We start from the raw sequence: 17,692 nt of genomic DNA, 5'->3' as shown, positions 1-17,692 counted from the left end.
AAGCAACACTATGTACTGGTTTCTAAATAGAAGTCCACATCCATCCCTGTGACCACACCAATGACTCAAAGCAAACAGAGATCTCAGATGTTTAACATATTAGCTTTCAATAGTTGTGAGAATGCATTTGATAATGTGAAACTTTCTCCTGTATGTCCTTTAACATATATCCACTACGTCCATCTGGCTGTTTGTAATTCATGACGCCTCAGGTGCAGTTCTGATATTCTACCACCAGACTGCGCAAAGCATCAGTCTTGACCTGAAGTGGTCCGTCACCGTTTGTAGAAACTGAAACATGGCTTTGGGACCATTACCAGAGGAAAATCATCACGACTTTTCAATCCAACGGTGACGTAAGCATGACAGGACTTTCCTTACTGAAACTTAACAACACACCACCTCTGAGTCACACAGAGAGACACACAGAGAGACACACACAGAAGATGAACAGGTCCTGTGTTTCTAATTTTAATAGAAAAACAAAAAGTATTGAAAAATCAAATGAAAAAGAAAGGATCCATTAATGATGATGACATAAGCATGATCAGGGCTGTGTCTCCCAGGCAACCATAGCTCTTTTCCTTTCAACCCACTTCTCAGTCCATGAAAGGCTGTGTGTGTGTGTGTGTGTGTGTGTGTGTGTGTGTGTGTGTGTGTGTGTGTGTGTGTGTTCAACAGAGGGTGACTCCACTCTGCCAGTAAGCTTCAATACTACTGAGTTGAAGAGAAGCGGCGACTGAGCTCCCAATGCGGAGGAAAGAGTAATGAACACTGCAGGTGCACATGAATAAGTCCAGCAGCAGGACCCAAACAATCCACGGCTGCTGGTTCCTACATTCACCCAAACCCATCAACACCACAGCCTATTAACATACTTACATAACACTGGGCTAACAAAATGACAGGAATACAATGGCATCTCTGTGTGTTTGTGTCGAGCTGCTTTGGTCTGTACTTATGTGTGTGTGTGAATATATGAGTGCATCTATGAATATGAGGTTGAGTGTGTGTGGAGATGTGTGCACAGTATGTGTTTAGTCTCACAAAGCCAGGGTCTGGTGTAGTAGTGTTGAGGATATATTTAAGAGGACAGGTTGTGTAGAGACCCAGGAGCTCTGGCCTATAGAGCTGTAGCCTGCAGGAGGTGATGCATTATGATAGAAAGCATATAAAAAAACATTAAAATTAAATAAAAAAAACTTAACCGGATGAACAGAACAAAAAAAAAAAGGTCCTTCAAAAGGGCAGAAGTTCAGAGCTCCAAAAGAACCCACTCACTCTTCTTTCTCTTATTAAAATATCAGGCTCTCTCTCTTTCCCTCCCATCCTCCCATCCTCCGTCTGGCTCACTCCAGCAGCGAGCCTCAGTTCTGTGACGAGGGCTGGTGGGGGTTATGGAAGTGTGCCCCCCCATCTCCATCCACATCTCTGCTCCTCGCAGGCGAAGCACAACAGCCAGAGCCATGGAGGGTGGAAACCAGGAGGGTGTCTCCCAGACGGATTGGACTTCACAGCCACAGCAGACACTGCGCTATGACCTAACCATCAGGCACAAGAAATCTATGGTCTCCCGAGACCGCGATGCCGACGACGAGTCATGAGGGGGTGGTATACACAGAGTTGGACCAGGGACCACAGTACAGTTCACTGGGGTGGTAGGTGGGGTAGAGGGGTGGGGTAGTATCTCCCCATAGTCCTGCAGGGGAGCAGGAACACTGGCCTGGCTGTAGTGAGTCCACATTTCGTCTCTCCCTCCAGCAATCCACTAAGGGACCCAATGTGACGAGGGCCAAGAGGGAGGCAACAGTCTTTGAGGATAGCATTCTCTCTCTCTCACACACACAAAAAACACAAGCTCACACCAACACATACAGAATCACAAGGCAGTCAAACACACACACACACGGATTCTCTCACATGCACCCATACACACTCTGGGAGGCTCTCTGTAGGGGGTTGAGTCGGGGGCCTGTGTGCTATGTCCCGTCCTCCGCCTCTTCCTCCTCCGAACAGTAGTCCTGTCCCTGTGGACACACCACAGATGAGAGATGAGACCAAGAGAAGAGAGATGATAGAGGGAGGACAGATAGCATCACCGTAGAAGAGATGGAGAGGAGAGATAAGACAGGGGTGAAGTGGATAGGAATAATGTAGTGTCTTTTAAAGGCGCAATCTGGATGTAGCTCAAGTTGAAGTATTTCCTGCTAGTCAGATCCAGCCTATAGCAGCCCCCAATCCCACAGGAGACTGTCTCTTTAAATGTTCAGGCCCTGCTGCCCAGTCCCTCCCCTTCCCCCCACCTTCTCAATCTTCTCATCCAGCATCCTGAAGAACTCCTGCTGGCTCTCTGACGTGTGGATGCTGTGAAGGAAAGGGGGAGAGTGAGAACGAGCGCGAGAGAGTGAGAATGAGAAAGAGAAAGAAAAAGGAAGTTAGAGGGGGAGGAAACAGGAGGCAACAAACACACCACTAGAATTTTCCATAACACCCCCCCCACAAACACACACACAGTTCTAAACCCCTGCTTCGGCGAGAGCCTTTGTGGTTGTGGAGGAATTTGAATAATCAGTATATTGAGTGCTCACCCAGGAGTCTATAATCCAAAGACAAACTAAATACTGATACAGCACCCAATATGTCCACACACAATGTCACCAAACAGGAAATAGAGCCCCATTACACATCTGAAAACAAGAGACACTAACCACTCAGCTACCAGCGACACTACAATGATAATAAATCACACTGCCTGATAGCATTTATGAATACATGCTGTATAAAACCACTGCAGTGATTGTTAAGTAACACGATGACTATGTGATAATGTGTGCACGCGTACAGCGTTATCACACACACATTATGACTCACTTTGTCCTGTTGGCGTTGGCTCCAGAGCCTTCTTTCTGCTGTTTGCCCCTGTACTGTACAGAGCTTTTCTCCTAAGAAAAAAACACACACACATCAGCTCACAGTTCCTACCCCCCTGAGATACACAGAGAGAGCCTCGGGAGAGAATATAGCTACCTGGCCCCTGCCAGCCTGGGCCCTAAGGAAGAATAGCCTGGCCCAGCTGTGGCCCTAAGGCTGGGGATAGAGAGGCTGCCTACCCCTGCTGCTGGTGACTTGGAGCTGGGAAGATAGACGCTGCCTGTGACTGAGTCATGTAGAGTTAGGCCCTGTACATGCTGGCAGGGAAGCTAGGAGACTGGTAGGCCAGGGGGACTGACCTCACTGGGCTGGATCAGAGGTGCTGGCTGTGCTCTGGAGGAACAGGACATGCCAAGGGCTTAGAACGTTTTAAACTATGAGCTGTCCTCTCAGCCTTTAGATCTCTCTGCTACTGTGCATGCTAACTACAGGCATTTCATGGATATGCAGCATCACACGTAACTCTGTGTGTGTGTGTGTGTGTGTACTTTGACTCTGCAGGATTAAATGTGTGTCTGTGAGAAACGGTTCCCTGTGAGTACTTTTTGTTAATCTGTCAAAATGTTTTAAAGGTCACCTCTGAAAATGAGGTTATTTATTCTGCTGCATGTTTTAAGCCAACTGTGGCATATGTCGAAACTAATGCCACTATGACGACGGCAGCACAGTCACAACAATGGTGGAATAAAGAGACAATGCAATGACCATCAACAGTAGGGTAGGACTTTCATTTCTCTTTGGAGTTTTGATTCCTTTCTTTTACTTGGGCCTTCCCTGTGGCTCAGTTGGTAGAGCATGGTGTTTGCAACGCCAGCATGGTGTGTGCAACGCCAGGGTTGTGGGTTCGGTTCCCACGGGGGGGCCAGTACAAAAAAATGCATGAAATGAAATGTATGCATTCACTACTGTAAGTCGCTCTGGATAAGAGCGTCTGCTAAATGACTAAAATGTAAATGTAAAATGTACTTCAATTGTTACCTCATCCAAAAGGGTGTGCACTTTTCTGGTTATTTTACAGTATTTGTAGGAAAGACTAAATCCTAGATATTGGACCATGAAGGAAGGGGTCAAAACAACCTTATGAAACTCCCACATTCCATACACGCCAACATGCTGTCTCTACCTGCTCGGGAGGCACCACGGCTGTGTGTGTGTTTGCATTTGTGTAGCGTGTGCATCTGTGTGTGTGTGTGGGGGGGGGGGGGGGGGCTTATGTGGAGGTGTGCATTGAGCACAAACACTGTCTGTTTGTATGTGTTGATGGACTGTCAAAGAGAACTGTTTGTTGCATGTTGATGGACAGTCCGAGAGATGTACGTGTGTGTGTGTGTGCGTGGCTCCTCTCTCACCAGGTTCTCCTGGTTACGTGCGTTCACCCGGTCCTCCTCTCCACGCATGTACTTCACCTCCTCCACTCCCTTCATCTTGTACTCGTCTGTACGGAGAGAGAAAAACTGAGTACAGTTAGACAAATAAAGAACTACTCCTGCATATCAGTGGCACTGAAAAGACACAGAGAGAAAACCCCACCCAACAGTGGACAGAACATAACAGGTAACTTTATTTTCTGAGTAGCTGCCTAGGTTTTTCTGACAAAGCAGCACACACCCACCAACACTGACACACAGCGCTAATAAAACACACACTGTACTTATCTGCTCCATTCTGTGTATTTCACCCTTTCTCTGAAATACTCATATCAGACTGAGAGTGAAACAGTAGGAGGGAGGGAAGGCACCTGCCATGTGCAGTCAGTCTATCTGAAATGTATCATCTGCAACCAGTATACTGTTCTACTCTTCCTCTCACTGTCCCACTCACTGTCTTCCACTCACTCTCTTCCACTCACTCTCTTCCACTCACTGTCTTCCACTCACTCTCTTCCACTCACTCTCTTCCACTCACTCTCTTCCACTCACTCTCTTCCACTCACTCTCTTCCACTCACTCTCTTCCACTCACTCCTCTTCCACTCACTCCTCTTCCTCTCACTCCTCTTCCATTCACTCCTCTTCCTCTCACTGTCCCATTCACTCCTCTTCCTCTCACTGTCCCACTCACTCCTCTTCCTCTCACTGTCCTACTCACTCCTCTTCCTCTCACTGTCCCATTCACTCCTCTTCCTCTCACTGTCCCACTCACTCCTCTTCCACTCACTCCTCTTCTTCTCACTGTCCCACTCACTCCTCTTCCTCTCACTGTCCCACTCACTCCTCTTCCTCTCACTGTCCCATTCACTCCTCTTCCTCTCACTGTCCCACTCACTCCTCTTCCTCTCACTGTCCTACTCACTCCTCTTCCTCTCACTGTCCCACTCACTCCTCTTCCTCTCACTGTCCCATTCACTCCTCTTCCTCTCACTGTCCCACTCACTCCTCTTCCTCTCACTGTCCTACTCACTCCTCTTCCTCTCACTGTCCCACTCACTCCTCTTCCTCTCACTGTCCTACTCACTCCTCTTCCTCTCACTGTCCTACTCACTCCTCTTCCTCTCACTGTCCTACTCACTCCTCTTCCTCTCACTGTCCCACTCACTCCTCTTCCTCTCACTGTCCCACTCACTCCTCTTCCTCTCACTGTCCCACTCACTCCTCTTCCTCTCACTGTCCTACTCACTCCTCTTCCTCTCACTGTCCTACTCACTCCTCTTCCTCTCACTGTCCCACTCACTCCTCTTCCTCTCACTGTCCCATTCACTCCTCTTCCTCTCACTGTCCCACTCACTCCTCTTCCTCTCACTGTCCCACTCACTCCTCTTCCTCTCACTGTCCTACTCACTCCATTCTTCCTTTTTTGCACCCCAAAAAAGTTAGTGCAAAAAGGGTCAATGGACTAACCGGACTAACTATTTAGTAGTCTTGGGGGTAGAAGCTTATCAGGGTCCTGTTGGTTCCAGACTTGGGTGCATCGGTACCACTTGCCGTGCGGTAGCAGAGAGAACAGTCTATGACTAGGGTGGCTGGAGTCTGACAATTTTTAGGGCCTTTCTCTGACACCGCCTGGTATAGAGGTCCTGGATGGCAGAGAGCTCGGCCCCAGTGATGTACTGGGTCGTACGCCTTACCCTCTTTAGCGCCTTGCAGTCACATACCAAGCAGTTGCCATACCAAGCGGTGATGCAGCCAGTCAGGATGCTCTCAATAGAGCAGCTGTAGAAACTTTCAAGGATCTGAGATCCCATAGTGAATCATTTTAGCCTCCTGAGGGGGAAGAGTTGTTGTCGTGCCTTCTTCACGACTGTGTTCGTGTGTTTGGACCATGATAAATCCTAATTGATGTGAACACCGAGGAACTTGAAGCACTCGACCCGCTCCACTTCAGCACCGTCAATGGGGGCGTGCTCGGCCCTCCATTTCCTGTCGTCCACAATCAGCGCCTTTGTCTTGCTAACACTGAGGGAGAGGCTGTTGTCCTGGCATCACACTGCCAGGTCTCTGACCTCCTCCCAATAGGCCGTCTCATTGTTGTCGGTGATCAGGCCTACCACAATGTTAACCTGTTTAAAGGTCTTACTCACATCAGTTACGGAGAGCGTGACCACACAGTTGTCCGGAACAGCTGGTGCTCTCATGCATGGTTCAGTGTTGCTTGCCTCGAGGCGAGCATAGAAGGCATTTAGCTTGTCTGGTAGGCTCGCATCACTGGGCAGATCGCGGCTGGGTTTCCCTTTGTAATCTGTGATAGTTTGCAAGGCCTGCCACAGAGAGGGGGAGGAGAGATAGAGAGAGAGAGGGATGTTCTCTACAGATGCCTGCCTGGGGAATGCAAACATGTCAGAGCAAAGCAGCCTGTCTGCACACGCCGACACACACACACACACCTAGAGCAACACACATTGAATTAAGCAAACCATCAGTCACTGTGGCTTAGTAACAGAGACAGGTAACAGAGGAGAAAAAACGACTAACACTGAGCAGACATCAAAGGCACGTAAACACACTGAAGATGAGCCTATAAAAGGAAAAAGAAAAATGACAATATTTCATGGATACAAAAATGGATCTATCTGTGATAGCCTGGTCCCAGATCTGTACAGGTATGTGCTTGTATGGCATGACAATAATGACAGTCAGTTGGCTAAAGCACATACAGATCTGGGACCAGGATACATTTGGCCATACTGGAGAGGATGAGTGTGTCTCTCCATTGGCACTGACTGACAGATGATGGGGTGAAAAAGAGATACTCATTTCCACTGTGGCGACAGGGCTGCTTGCTTCATCATGATGATTTTGGGGCAAGGGATATTTTAGAGAGATTCTTTTGAGAAAAAAAGTCTCTCTGATGTGGACATCTTTATCATTAGGAGCCGGGACCCTGTGTCGACCTTTAGGAGATCTCTGTGAAAATCCTCGCTCTCTGTCAGTTGAAAGTAGTGTGTGTGTCCGAGTCAATTTGAGCACGAGTGTGTGTCCATTTGAGTGCACTCCATGCACAGTCAGGCTGAGTGGAGTGGCCAGGGCAGTCTGTGCCATTCTCCCCTTCCTGCAGTCTGTCAGTCAGAGCCTCCTGCCTGGCTCCCTTCCAGCCCTGACTGTCTCCAAAGGCCTCAGCAGATATGACATTTACATTGCCACTGCCCTGCCCTGCCCCTGCCCTGCCTGGGTTGGTGAAATAACATTATACTAATGTCAGACCAGAAGTCATTATCACTGCCCTGCCCTGCCTGGGTTGGTGAAATAACATTATACTAATGTCAGACCAGAAGTCATTATCTCTGCCCTGCCCTGCCTGGGTTGGTGAAATAACAATATACTAATGTCAGACCAGAAGTCATTATCACTGCCCTGCCCTCAGCCTGCCTGGCCTGGTCCACCGACTCATTAGGACTATGCCACTACTTTCGTAGCAGTTTAGAAAGTAAAGGGGCTTCATTTAATCTCATAGCAGGAAAGATTATTAGTCTCGTATTACATTACAGCTCAAGTTTAAAGATTGTTTTTTATTCACATGTAATCTAAAATCAGTTAGATAAGTTCTGAAATACATAGTGTAGTGAGGCCTCATATTTCCGTTGGAGTTCTGAATGTCGATACAACAATAGCAACATAGCAACTATATTTACACTACAATACAACCAATACACCCACTCACAACAGTCTGGCCAACTACAAATCAAATCGCAAAACTGCAACAAGACAACAACTGACGTGCTACAACAAACAAGGTAACACAATCCGCTACTACTCTGATTATAAAGCAACTTCAAACAGGCTGCAATCAGAAAGTGTTGCTATTTTCTGTCTTCTCCCCTGGTGTTTGGGTAAGGCAGCTCAGCCTTTCCTGTTATTGTGCGAGGGAGTAAAGGAGCATAAGCAGGAGACTGCCGTCACCTCAACACTCCTAACTGCGACACACACACACACACACACCAGGCGCTCAAACAATGACACATTTTGACTGGCACACAATCTGTTGGATCAGATCAGTGATTGATAGGAGTGCTGCTCATTTTACCAGACACACAAAGCCTCCTGTTCTATCAATAGGAGCCCAATGAGCTGAACTGGGAAGAAGGGATGCTGAGCAGAAGGACGTGGGAGAGAAAAAGAAAGGAGCGGCGGAGAGAATCAACGTGCTGTGGCCGGGCGGGCGGCTGTAATCCACAGACAGTATCCAGGTCAACAGATCTCTTCCTCCCTCTCTGTGACCATCAATGTCAAACAGACAGTTGATAGAATCATCAGTTCAGCGCCCTCCATGCCCTGCCCACTAGTGCTGCAGAGAGAGCACAGCCACATTTAACATCTACCACCATCTTCTAGTGGGAGGCAGGCTGCAGTCTAGCAGATGATCTGTCACCAACCATTCACATAACACACTGAGGAAGAGCGATGGAGGAAGGTGGGGGGGAGGACAAGGCCGTGACCGAATGCTGTGATGAGAGGGATGGGGAAAAGGGATGGGGAGTGGAAGGGAGAGAGACGTCGAAGTGGCTGGGAAGGATGTGGAAAGGAAGGAGAGATGGTCTAATACGGAGAGAGAGAAAGGAAGGCAAGAAAGTGAGGCCTTGGAAGGGAAAGGGAGGAGGAGATGAAAAAAGGAGGGGGAAAAGCTTCACTCCTCTCTCAAGGGACATTCCCTCTCCCCGCCAGGGAGGGAGTGATAGAGGGAGGGAGGGAAGGAGTGAGAGGGAGGGAGAGTGGGAGGGTCAGAGAAGGTCAGAAGGCGAGACAGACAGAGGGAGGGGCCACACTCATGACGGCATGGGTCTGAAAGCCGGTGAGAGAGGGATAAAGAGAGAGAGACACGGAGGGAGGAAGAGTGAGAGGCAGCAGAGGGAGAACAGAACGAGGCCTCCTGTGGCTCGTCATCTGCCATTTCCTGTGTGGTTATTCCAGCGTGCTGCTCCTAATTCTTAAATCTGTCGCTAATCCCTCATCCTCTCTCTCTCCCAGCCTGTCCAGCAGGCTGCTATAATTGATGCTGTTAACTAGATACACTTTCTCAACCCTCTCCATGTCCAAGCTCTAAAACATGAAGTACTAAGAGGACACACAACACCAAAACCACTCTATCCTAGAGGGCTACTGCACTAAGTAGTATCCACACAGGGTAGGAGGAATAGAATGGGAAACATGATACAAATATTCCCTAAAATCTCCTCAGCCCGGGTTGGCAACTTGGCATTGATTAATAAAATGTACAGCTAATTATAATGTACTTGTAGACTAGAGACTGGGTATAGAGTGAGACTAGAGGAGAGGTATAACAGGTAACATTGCCAGCGGGCCAGTGTGTGTGGAGTAGACAGGAAGGATATCCTATAGCATGTCACTATATTTCCTTCAGGTTGGGAGGATGTTTTACAGTTGAAAGCAGCCAGGGTTAGAAGAGAGCGAGAATATAGGTGTGTATATAGTGTGTACTGACCGGAGAAGAGGTCTCCGTTGCTGTAGGCCTTGCCGCGGCCTTCCTCATCGCTGGGCACGGCCGACACCTGCTTAGCCGAGGTGCAGCCCATCGCCTCACTCTCTGGCTCCTCTCCTCATGGCACTCTCACCTGGAGATAAAAAGAGAGGTAGAGAGAGGGAGGTGAGAGAGGGAGGTGAGAGAGAGAGAGATATGGTTAAAGTCCATAGCAGCTATTGAGAGATAACTACATTGGTTAACACAGGCATTGAATTTTCGTGACGACTGGGACAAAGCAACAATATCGCAGCCTCTGAGCCTGTCACTGTGGAGCAGGAGTGTCAGTCACGCACACAGTGTCACAGGCAATACACTGTCACAAGCACAGACTGTCAGTCACACACAGTATTGTTGTCACAGGCACAAAGGAAAACACTGTCACATGCAGATTGGCAGACTGTCAGCGTTACACCCGCAATAGACTATAACAGACACAGCAAGGCAGCATTAGACACCACCCACACCTCAGAACAAGGCAGCATCAGACACCACCCACACCTCAGAACAAGGCAGCATCAGACACCACCCACACCTCAGAACAAGGCAGCATCAGACACCACCCACACCTCAGAACAAGGCAGCATTAGACACCACCCACACCTCAGAACAAGGCAGCATTAGACACCACCCACACCTCAGAACAAGGCAGCATCAGACACCACCCACACCTCAGAACAAGGCAGCATCAGACACCACCCACACCTCAGAACAAGGCAGCATCAGACACCACCCACACCTCAGAACAAGGCAGCATCAGACACCACCCACACCTCAGAACAAGGCAGCATTAGACACCACCCACACCTCAGAACAAGGCAGCATCAGACACCCCCCACACCTCAGAACAAGGCAGCGTCAGACACCCCCCCACACCTCAGAACAAGGCAGCATCAGACACCACCCACACCTCAGAACAAGGCAGCATCAGACACCACCCACACCTCAGAACAAGGCAGCATCAGACACCACCCACACCTCAGAACAAGGCAGCGTCAGACACCACCCACACCTCAGAACAAGGCAGCATCAGACACCACCCACACCTCAGAACAAGGCAGCGTCAGACACCACCCACACCTCAGAACAAGGCAGCGTCAGACACCACCCACACCTCAGAACAAGCCACTGGCAGTCCAATAATAGAGGCCCTGAGCCCTGTCGTTGAGACAGAGAGAGGAAGAAACAGAGAGAAACAGGTTGAAGGAGAGGTAGAGTAAAAGAGAGAGAGAGAGAACAATGAGAGGGCAGAGAATAGATGAGTAGAGAGAAATGTTCTAGAGCATCAACAGGCTGCCGACACTCCTCCTCCCTCCTCCTCCTCTATTTTCCTCCCCTCGTTTGAAGTTGACAGGAGGTCAGTGTCCACTTCAGACCCAGCCTCCCTATGAGCTGGCTTTCCACTGCACAAAGCAACAGGTGTGCAGAGAGGAGTGTGTGTCTGTGTGTAACCTGAATTTTGAGTGGGAGCGTGTGTGCACTGTGGTGTCTGTTCTGTTTGCGTGTGTCTAAGCGGTTTTTGAAATGTGTGTGTGTAGTTTTGATGTGTGTGTCTTTCACAGCTTTCTTGGCTAAATAACATGAATCTCCTGATGTGAGCTTACACGGGTCTTTCTTAAAGCTACAGCGAGTGTGAAGGGATTCTTCTGGGGGGGCTGGCTATGCGCGCACACATACACACGGCTATCTCATTGGCAGGAGCTCAGACAGATCAGGCCAGAACAGACCAATCCTGCCTGACTACAGAGGATGGGTTGGTGTCCGACAGAGTTATCTGTGGCCTGACGGTGAGGCCTTCCCCTGCAGCCCAGGCTGCTTAGGCACTGTGGACTGCCTGTTCGTGTCAGCGCTGGAGCAACTCACTTATGGCTCAGACCATGGAGTCTGTCTGGACACATCTCTTAGAGTGCAGACGGTGTGTGTGTGAGGGGAAAAATGCTGAAACGTGGCTTGCAGCCTTGCTGATCCTTGAGTGAGTGAGAGAACCTCTAGCTCTCCTCCTGACTGAATCATACGGGATAATTATGTGAAAATTCCAGTTGCATGAATGGATGTCGAGTTAGGAATCTCTCCGTCTTCTGTGTCGAATCCTAGCCAGGTCAGTGTTAATGGTGTTTGGGCTGTGTGTTAAAGCAGAGAGCGTTGAGTTAGCACAGATGGCATGTGTACAATGCAGGCCTGTCAGCTAGGAACAGATGTGGAAGTGTGTCAATGGGACAAGCTTACGCTACCAGTTAAGACCCTGACACCAGCCGGATCCAGCACTCACACACACTCTCATCCGATGATATCAATACACAGATACAGGTAACTGCCAAAATAAAGGAAACACTTGAGTAATTGAGGGATACTAAGTATATTGAAAGCAGGTGCTTCCACACAGGTGTGGTTCCTGAGTTAATTAAACAATGAACATCCCATCATGCTTAGGGTCATGTATAAAAAGTATTTTGGCTAGCATGGCTAGAAGAAATCTCATGGACTTTGAAAGAGGGGTCTCAAAGGAGCATAGGGGATTTAAAGGGTGTGTGTCTCAGTCACCAGATCTCAACCCAATTGAACACTTAACACTGGAGTGGTGCCTGAGACAGCGTTTTCCATCAACAATACACCAAATGATGGTATTTCTCGTGGAAGAATTGTCGCATCCCTCCAATAGAGTTCCAGACACTTGTAGAATCTATGCCAAGGTGCACGGGCAGAGATATGCCTAACTAACAAACAAACAAACAAACATGCAAGTTGCAAACCCACTCTAAATATTCTGCCGTTAGCACAAAAGTCTACAGCTACTGTACAGTAAGAAAAGACTATTAGATTGCTTACATCATAGATACTTATTTACTCAAGGATCAGCAAAAGGCTGCAAGCCACGTTTCAACAGTTTACCACACACACACACACACACACACACACACACACACACACACACACACACACACACACTACCTGCAGGTCTGAGTAGTTGAACTCAGATAACACTGAGGGGATATGTGTACATGCACAAGTGTGCTTGCGTAAACACATGCGTAAACAAGCTCCGTAGTGTGTCCACTACGTTCTAAGACACACACAGGCTCAGTAGTGTGAACCTTCTCAAACACACTGCTGTGCCAGAAGCTATCTGAGCCACCGCAGAGCCTGAAAAACTGGCTGTGGGCCCGCCTATCCTGGAAAGGGAAGGAGAGAAGGAGGGAGCGAAGGAGGGAGCGAAGGAGAAAGAAGAAAAGAGGAAGGGCTAGCCGAGCCTTCCAGGGACTCAGAGTCGGGTTCAAAGGCCAGGTCTCTGAGACCCATCGTCAGCCATGACAGTGACAGAGCCAGGAATTGGACAAGGGCTGAGACTGATAGACCCTGCATTGTGTCTCTCTCTGACATAACAGGACACTCAGCCAAAGCACCATAATATTTACACTAGCCAGCAGCAACCCCTGTACCTCTTCGCTCTTCCTTGTCCCAGTTTAAACACTACATCAGCCTGACAAGCCGGCAAGCCGTGCCAACACACACACACACGCGTGCGCTTGTAGCCTTGTACACTCCGACAAGGAAGACCTGTTCTGAGTGTGGTGTTACTGTTCCTTGTGCATGTCTCCACTCTCTTGTGTTCTGCTGTGAGTACCTCTTTCTACTCTGCCTCCGTTGTAGTGGGCACGAGTGGCTGGGGGGAAGGAGGAGGATGTACAAATAACAGCTCCTCTGTTTGGGAGAACTCTGTCATGTGACAATGAGATGGGCAGATAGAGAGAGACACTGAGGCATAGAGATAGTCAGAGTGAGTCAGAGTGAGGCAGATACAGACAGGCAGGGAGGGAGTGAGACGAGAGAGAAGATTCAAGACATGTTGTTACATTGGCACCAAGACAGGACTATGTTTTTTGTCAGGCCAATTAAGCCAACTGAGTTGGAAATTAGATGTCTGCATGGCTCACTAGATTTCCTGTTCTGTCTCTCCTCTGTGGCTTAGGGCAAGACAGAGAGGGAGAGAGAAGGAATGAGAGAAAGAAGGAAAGAAAGAGCCAGAGAGGGAAGTGTGAATGGGTAGAGAGGGCCACTGTTACTTTAATTAATCAGAAGAGTAATTGAACCCGAATGTTGAGTTAAATGGATACTTCGGGAATTTTGGCAATGATGCCCTTTATCTGCCCAGAGTCAGATGAACTCGTGGATAACATGGTTAGCAGATACCAATAGACTTCCAGTCATTGCGCTAACTCTAGTTAGCATTGGCTCGCAAAACTACCTCTGACTTCCTTCATACTGGACTCAAGAGACATAAAAATGGTATCCATGATTTCAACAGACTCTGGGGAAGTAGATAAAGGGCCTCATTGCCAAAATCCCCAAGTATCCCTTTAAAGTTTAGATTAATTTAACCTATTGTTCAGCCACAGCCCCAGGGAGCCATACGAAATAGGACTTTGGACATTTTCCTAAGACAGAGGTTCATAAAAGGGAAAACTAGGAGAACCACAATGACAGAGAAAACCATAGAGCATTGGTAGTTGCTTCAGCCTCAACTATTCTACAGATGTTCACACAGGGCAGTGTTTAGGATTATGGCCAGGAGTTTTATAGTAGGGACCCAGGGTTTTCCCCCTCATGTCACATGGTCAGGGTAACACTCCTGACCCTATTCATTGCCATATCACAGTGGCCTGGCCTGTGTGTCAGACTGTATCAGTGTCCTGGTACAGTAGTATCTCTGTGTGTCTTTACTCATTCACCATGTTATCACCTTCTCTAGACCTACTCCCTCTCAGACATGCCCTCCCAGCTCAACAAACAGCAGAGCTCAGGTCAACCACGCCTGTTGTTCCCCCTTCTCTCTCTCTGCTTAGCGGACAAATATAGTATTACCATGAATATTCATTAGCAATCATTACCACTGCACCAGATATATTTAAAATCAGGATCTAATTGCGTCTCTGCAGTAGGATAATTGGTGAAGCACTTTCCTGTGTGTGACTGACCAGGGTTGGTTTGTATTGTATTGGACCTAATTTGCAGAGTAAAAACCCTAATAATGGAACAGAGTTGGAACATGAGTGCAAACAAGCAAATTCCAGGTCATAATTCATTCGGCAAGAAGATCTTTTCACTGCCTTGCACTGCAAACGAGTACAGACTTTTTCCACCTCTCACTGTACAGTGCTGTGTTCTCTTATCTGGTTGTACTCTGAGATCCATATCTTTGAGTGTGGTCCAGGTTATCTGGCCTTCAACAGAGCAACACCCATCTGCTGTTCTGGGAACCCAATGCATCGCCTCTCTAGCACCACTCTCTGCACTGCTAGTCTCCTGCTTCAGCAACATGTGCCAAGTCCCTCTGTCCAAAACAAAGTAACATACCCTGGTCTGTCCATATGTACCACTGGACTCCGTATACAGTACACACTATGTACACACTGACTCAGAGTTGGGGAGAGAAACACACACACAGCAATGTGAATCACACAGCCTGCAATGTGTGAGCTTTGTGAGTCAGTACCTAGAGGGATCAGGTTGTGCTGGCCTTGTGCTTTATACACTGCACCTGACACCTAATGCCACTCAGCAATGCCAATGTGCAGGGACCGACCACCACACTCAGCATGTGCAAAGGTACTAACACACACCCAGTCAGGACACACACACACACACACACACACACACACACAACTTCAATAATAACACAGTCCCCCCACCATCACACACACACACACACACACACACACAGGCCTCGCAGTAACTATGGAAACCCAGCCTCCTCCTCAGAGTGATGTCACGTTGACATTGCATCATATCAATCTTAATTAGGGTTGCACTCCCCCTCTGCCAAATACAGGCCAAAATCACAACCTGAGAGCCAGAGACAGTGAGAACATGGAGTGAGAGAGCACAAATGGAGAGATTGAGAGGCAGAGAGATGGGCAGATGAGCAAGGACTGGACGGCTAATAATAGAATGATCCCTCTTTCACATGCTGCCTGGGAGATGCTAACTTCAGAGCAAGCTGTGCTCTGTCTTAATTCACCGCCGGATCTAAAGCCATAAGCGAGCTGCAAATAATACACATCGCATTTATGGACGATAGAGGGAGATGGGGTGAGAGGCAGGCAGATAAAGCCAGACAGAAATGTAGAATAGAGGAGGAGGAGAGAAAGCCAGACAGAAAGATAAAGCCAGACAGAAATGTAGAATAGAGGAGGAGGGAAGAGGGCAGGCTGATCATCCAACCACAACAGAGTTCAAGGAGTATATTACCCAATGTATAAGAGTTCTACTAGCCAGATATAGTGGCTAAGCAATCACTCAAATACACCCATATTTATGCATGTCATTGATCCAGCTATTGCAGTGGACAAGCAGCAGGAGATTGAATCTGGCGATTGACCAGCAAATCAGTATAACAGGTGCACAGACTACTGTTATGTTATTGTTAAACAGAAGACTATATTCTTATGGAGATGTTGATGTAACGATGTAACGTAAACACTGAAAGGTATCCTACGTTGCCCAATACAAGCAAATCAGTGGCCAGATAATATTGAGCTGTAGCTGTCTCGAGGACGAGATATGATAGCCACTGTCATGTAGCCACAGACAGAAGTGGACATGAACAATAACCCCCAATTCACCTTATTTAGTCAACTTTCAGTCTCTCAGAAGAACCGTAAGATCTCGATACAAGTCTTGTGTGTTAATGTGTGTGAATTAAGAACCAACCAAGTGACAGCAGAGCGGGCGACCGAGGTCTAGCCTGTCGGAGCATAGTTGCTGCTATTCTGAACACAGCTGTGTCCAGCTGCGCTGCAGAGAGACACTGGGCGCATTGTTTCCCGCAGGGAAAGGGAGAGTAGCGGCTTTACGTGTGTACACACAGATACACATACTAGAATAGTTTTTACACAAACGTGTCGGTCTTTATGCCAGCCCAGGTGTTCTGTTTTTGTTGCTTTTAGTCCAGAAACAGACGGCCTAACAAACGAGAGGGAGGAGAGAAAGAGAAAGCGACAGGGCAAGAGGGGCAGCGCCTCGAGGATTAAAAACATGACATTTTGGTAGAAGCATTGAGATCGAACGGTATGCTTAACCGTAACCAAAACACGGCTACTACTCCATGTTCACTCTTTTCTCCTTGAGTCCACTCCTGACGCATGTAGTAAACACAGACATGTCCGAGAGCCGAGCCCAAGACACAGGAAGGAAAGCGCCGGGCAATCACAGCCCGACTCAGGAAACAACAACAAAAGAGAAGACTACGACAGAAATACATCATATGTAAATTATACGCAGCTAATAACGTGTTAAAACTAATAGCGAGTATTTTTTTAATGTAGCTAGATACTTACTTTACTGAACCGGTTCCGCTCGGTCCACTTTAGATTCGCCGAGCTTCACGCGGACAGTCTGGCGGGAGCTGACGCTGTGGAGTGTGGCTGGGAACTGTATGACCACCACACTGAACGTAAACTCTGGCTTGCGTCATTTTACCAGGATGCCACTATTTCGCGCAGTAATGCAGCCATCTTGCTGAGGACTTTACTGTAATGTAAATATCCGGGTTACTTGTTGGCAATAAAAATACAGCAGATATTTTTTGGAACTCAAAATAATATTTATTCGTGGCAACAACAAAAAAACATTACTTTTACAACAGAAGCAATCAGTGGCATGTGAGAGGGGCTACTTTTCTAGGAAATGACAGATTGACATGTAAATGTTTTTATGTAGTACTGTGTCCAAATTAAAAGTGCTTAAAAAAATGCATGACATTTGTTTCTCAAAATTGACCAAGATCATGGATGGAGAGTTATAGCTCAACCATACAAGCTCAGTAGTTGTTCTCTGGAGAGAAAAGTGGAAGCTCT

General features: G+C 47.9%; 1 protein-coding gene across 1 annotated transcript; it reads right to left on the bottom strand.

Annotated features, from left to right (window-relative positions):
* Nucleotides 1–449: 449 nt before the first annotated feature.
* On the bottom strand, nt 450–17,326 carry LOC106584383 (uncharacterized protein C1orf21 homolog). Its single transcript, XM_014169633.2, has 6 exons — nt 17,174–17,326; nt 9,804–9,933; nt 4,281–4,366; nt 2,872–2,942; nt 2,304–2,364; nt 450–2,027 (listed from the first exon to the last, which is right to left on the bottom strand). The coding sequence occupies exons 2-6, from the start codon at nt 9,892–9,894 to the stop codon at nt 1,980–1,982; spliced, it is 357 nt and encodes a 118-aa protein (XP_014025108.1). The 5' UTR covers nt 9,895–9,933; nt 17,174–17,326; the 3' UTR covers nt 450–1,979.
* Nucleotides 17,327–17,692: the final 366 nt, after the last annotated feature.

Source organism: Salmo salar, chromosome ssa23 (genome assembly GCF_905237065.1).
Source record: "Salmo salar chromosome ssa23, Ssal_v3.1, whole genome shotgun sequence".
NCBI classification, from domain to species: Eukaryota; Metazoa; Chordata; class Actinopteri; order Salmoniformes; family Salmonidae; genus Salmo; species Salmo salar.
The sequence above is the reverse complement of the archived record's forward strand: the minus strand, read 5'-3'. Positions and strand labels throughout refer to the sequence as shown.

Coding starts and splice junctions, on each gene's coding strand:
- LOC106584383 (XM_014169633.2), bottom strand. CDS start 9,894: ATGGGCTGCACCTCGGCTAAGCAGGTGTCGGCCGTGCCCAGCGATGAG. Junction 4,367..9,803: donor CAACGGAGACCTCTTCTCCG/GTCAGTACACAC, acceptor CTCTCCGTACAG/ACGAGTACAAGATGAAGGGA. Junction 2,365..2,871: donor GCCAACGCCAACAGGACAAA/GTGAGTCATAAT, acceptor TTTCCTTCACAG/CATCCACACGTCAGAGAGCC.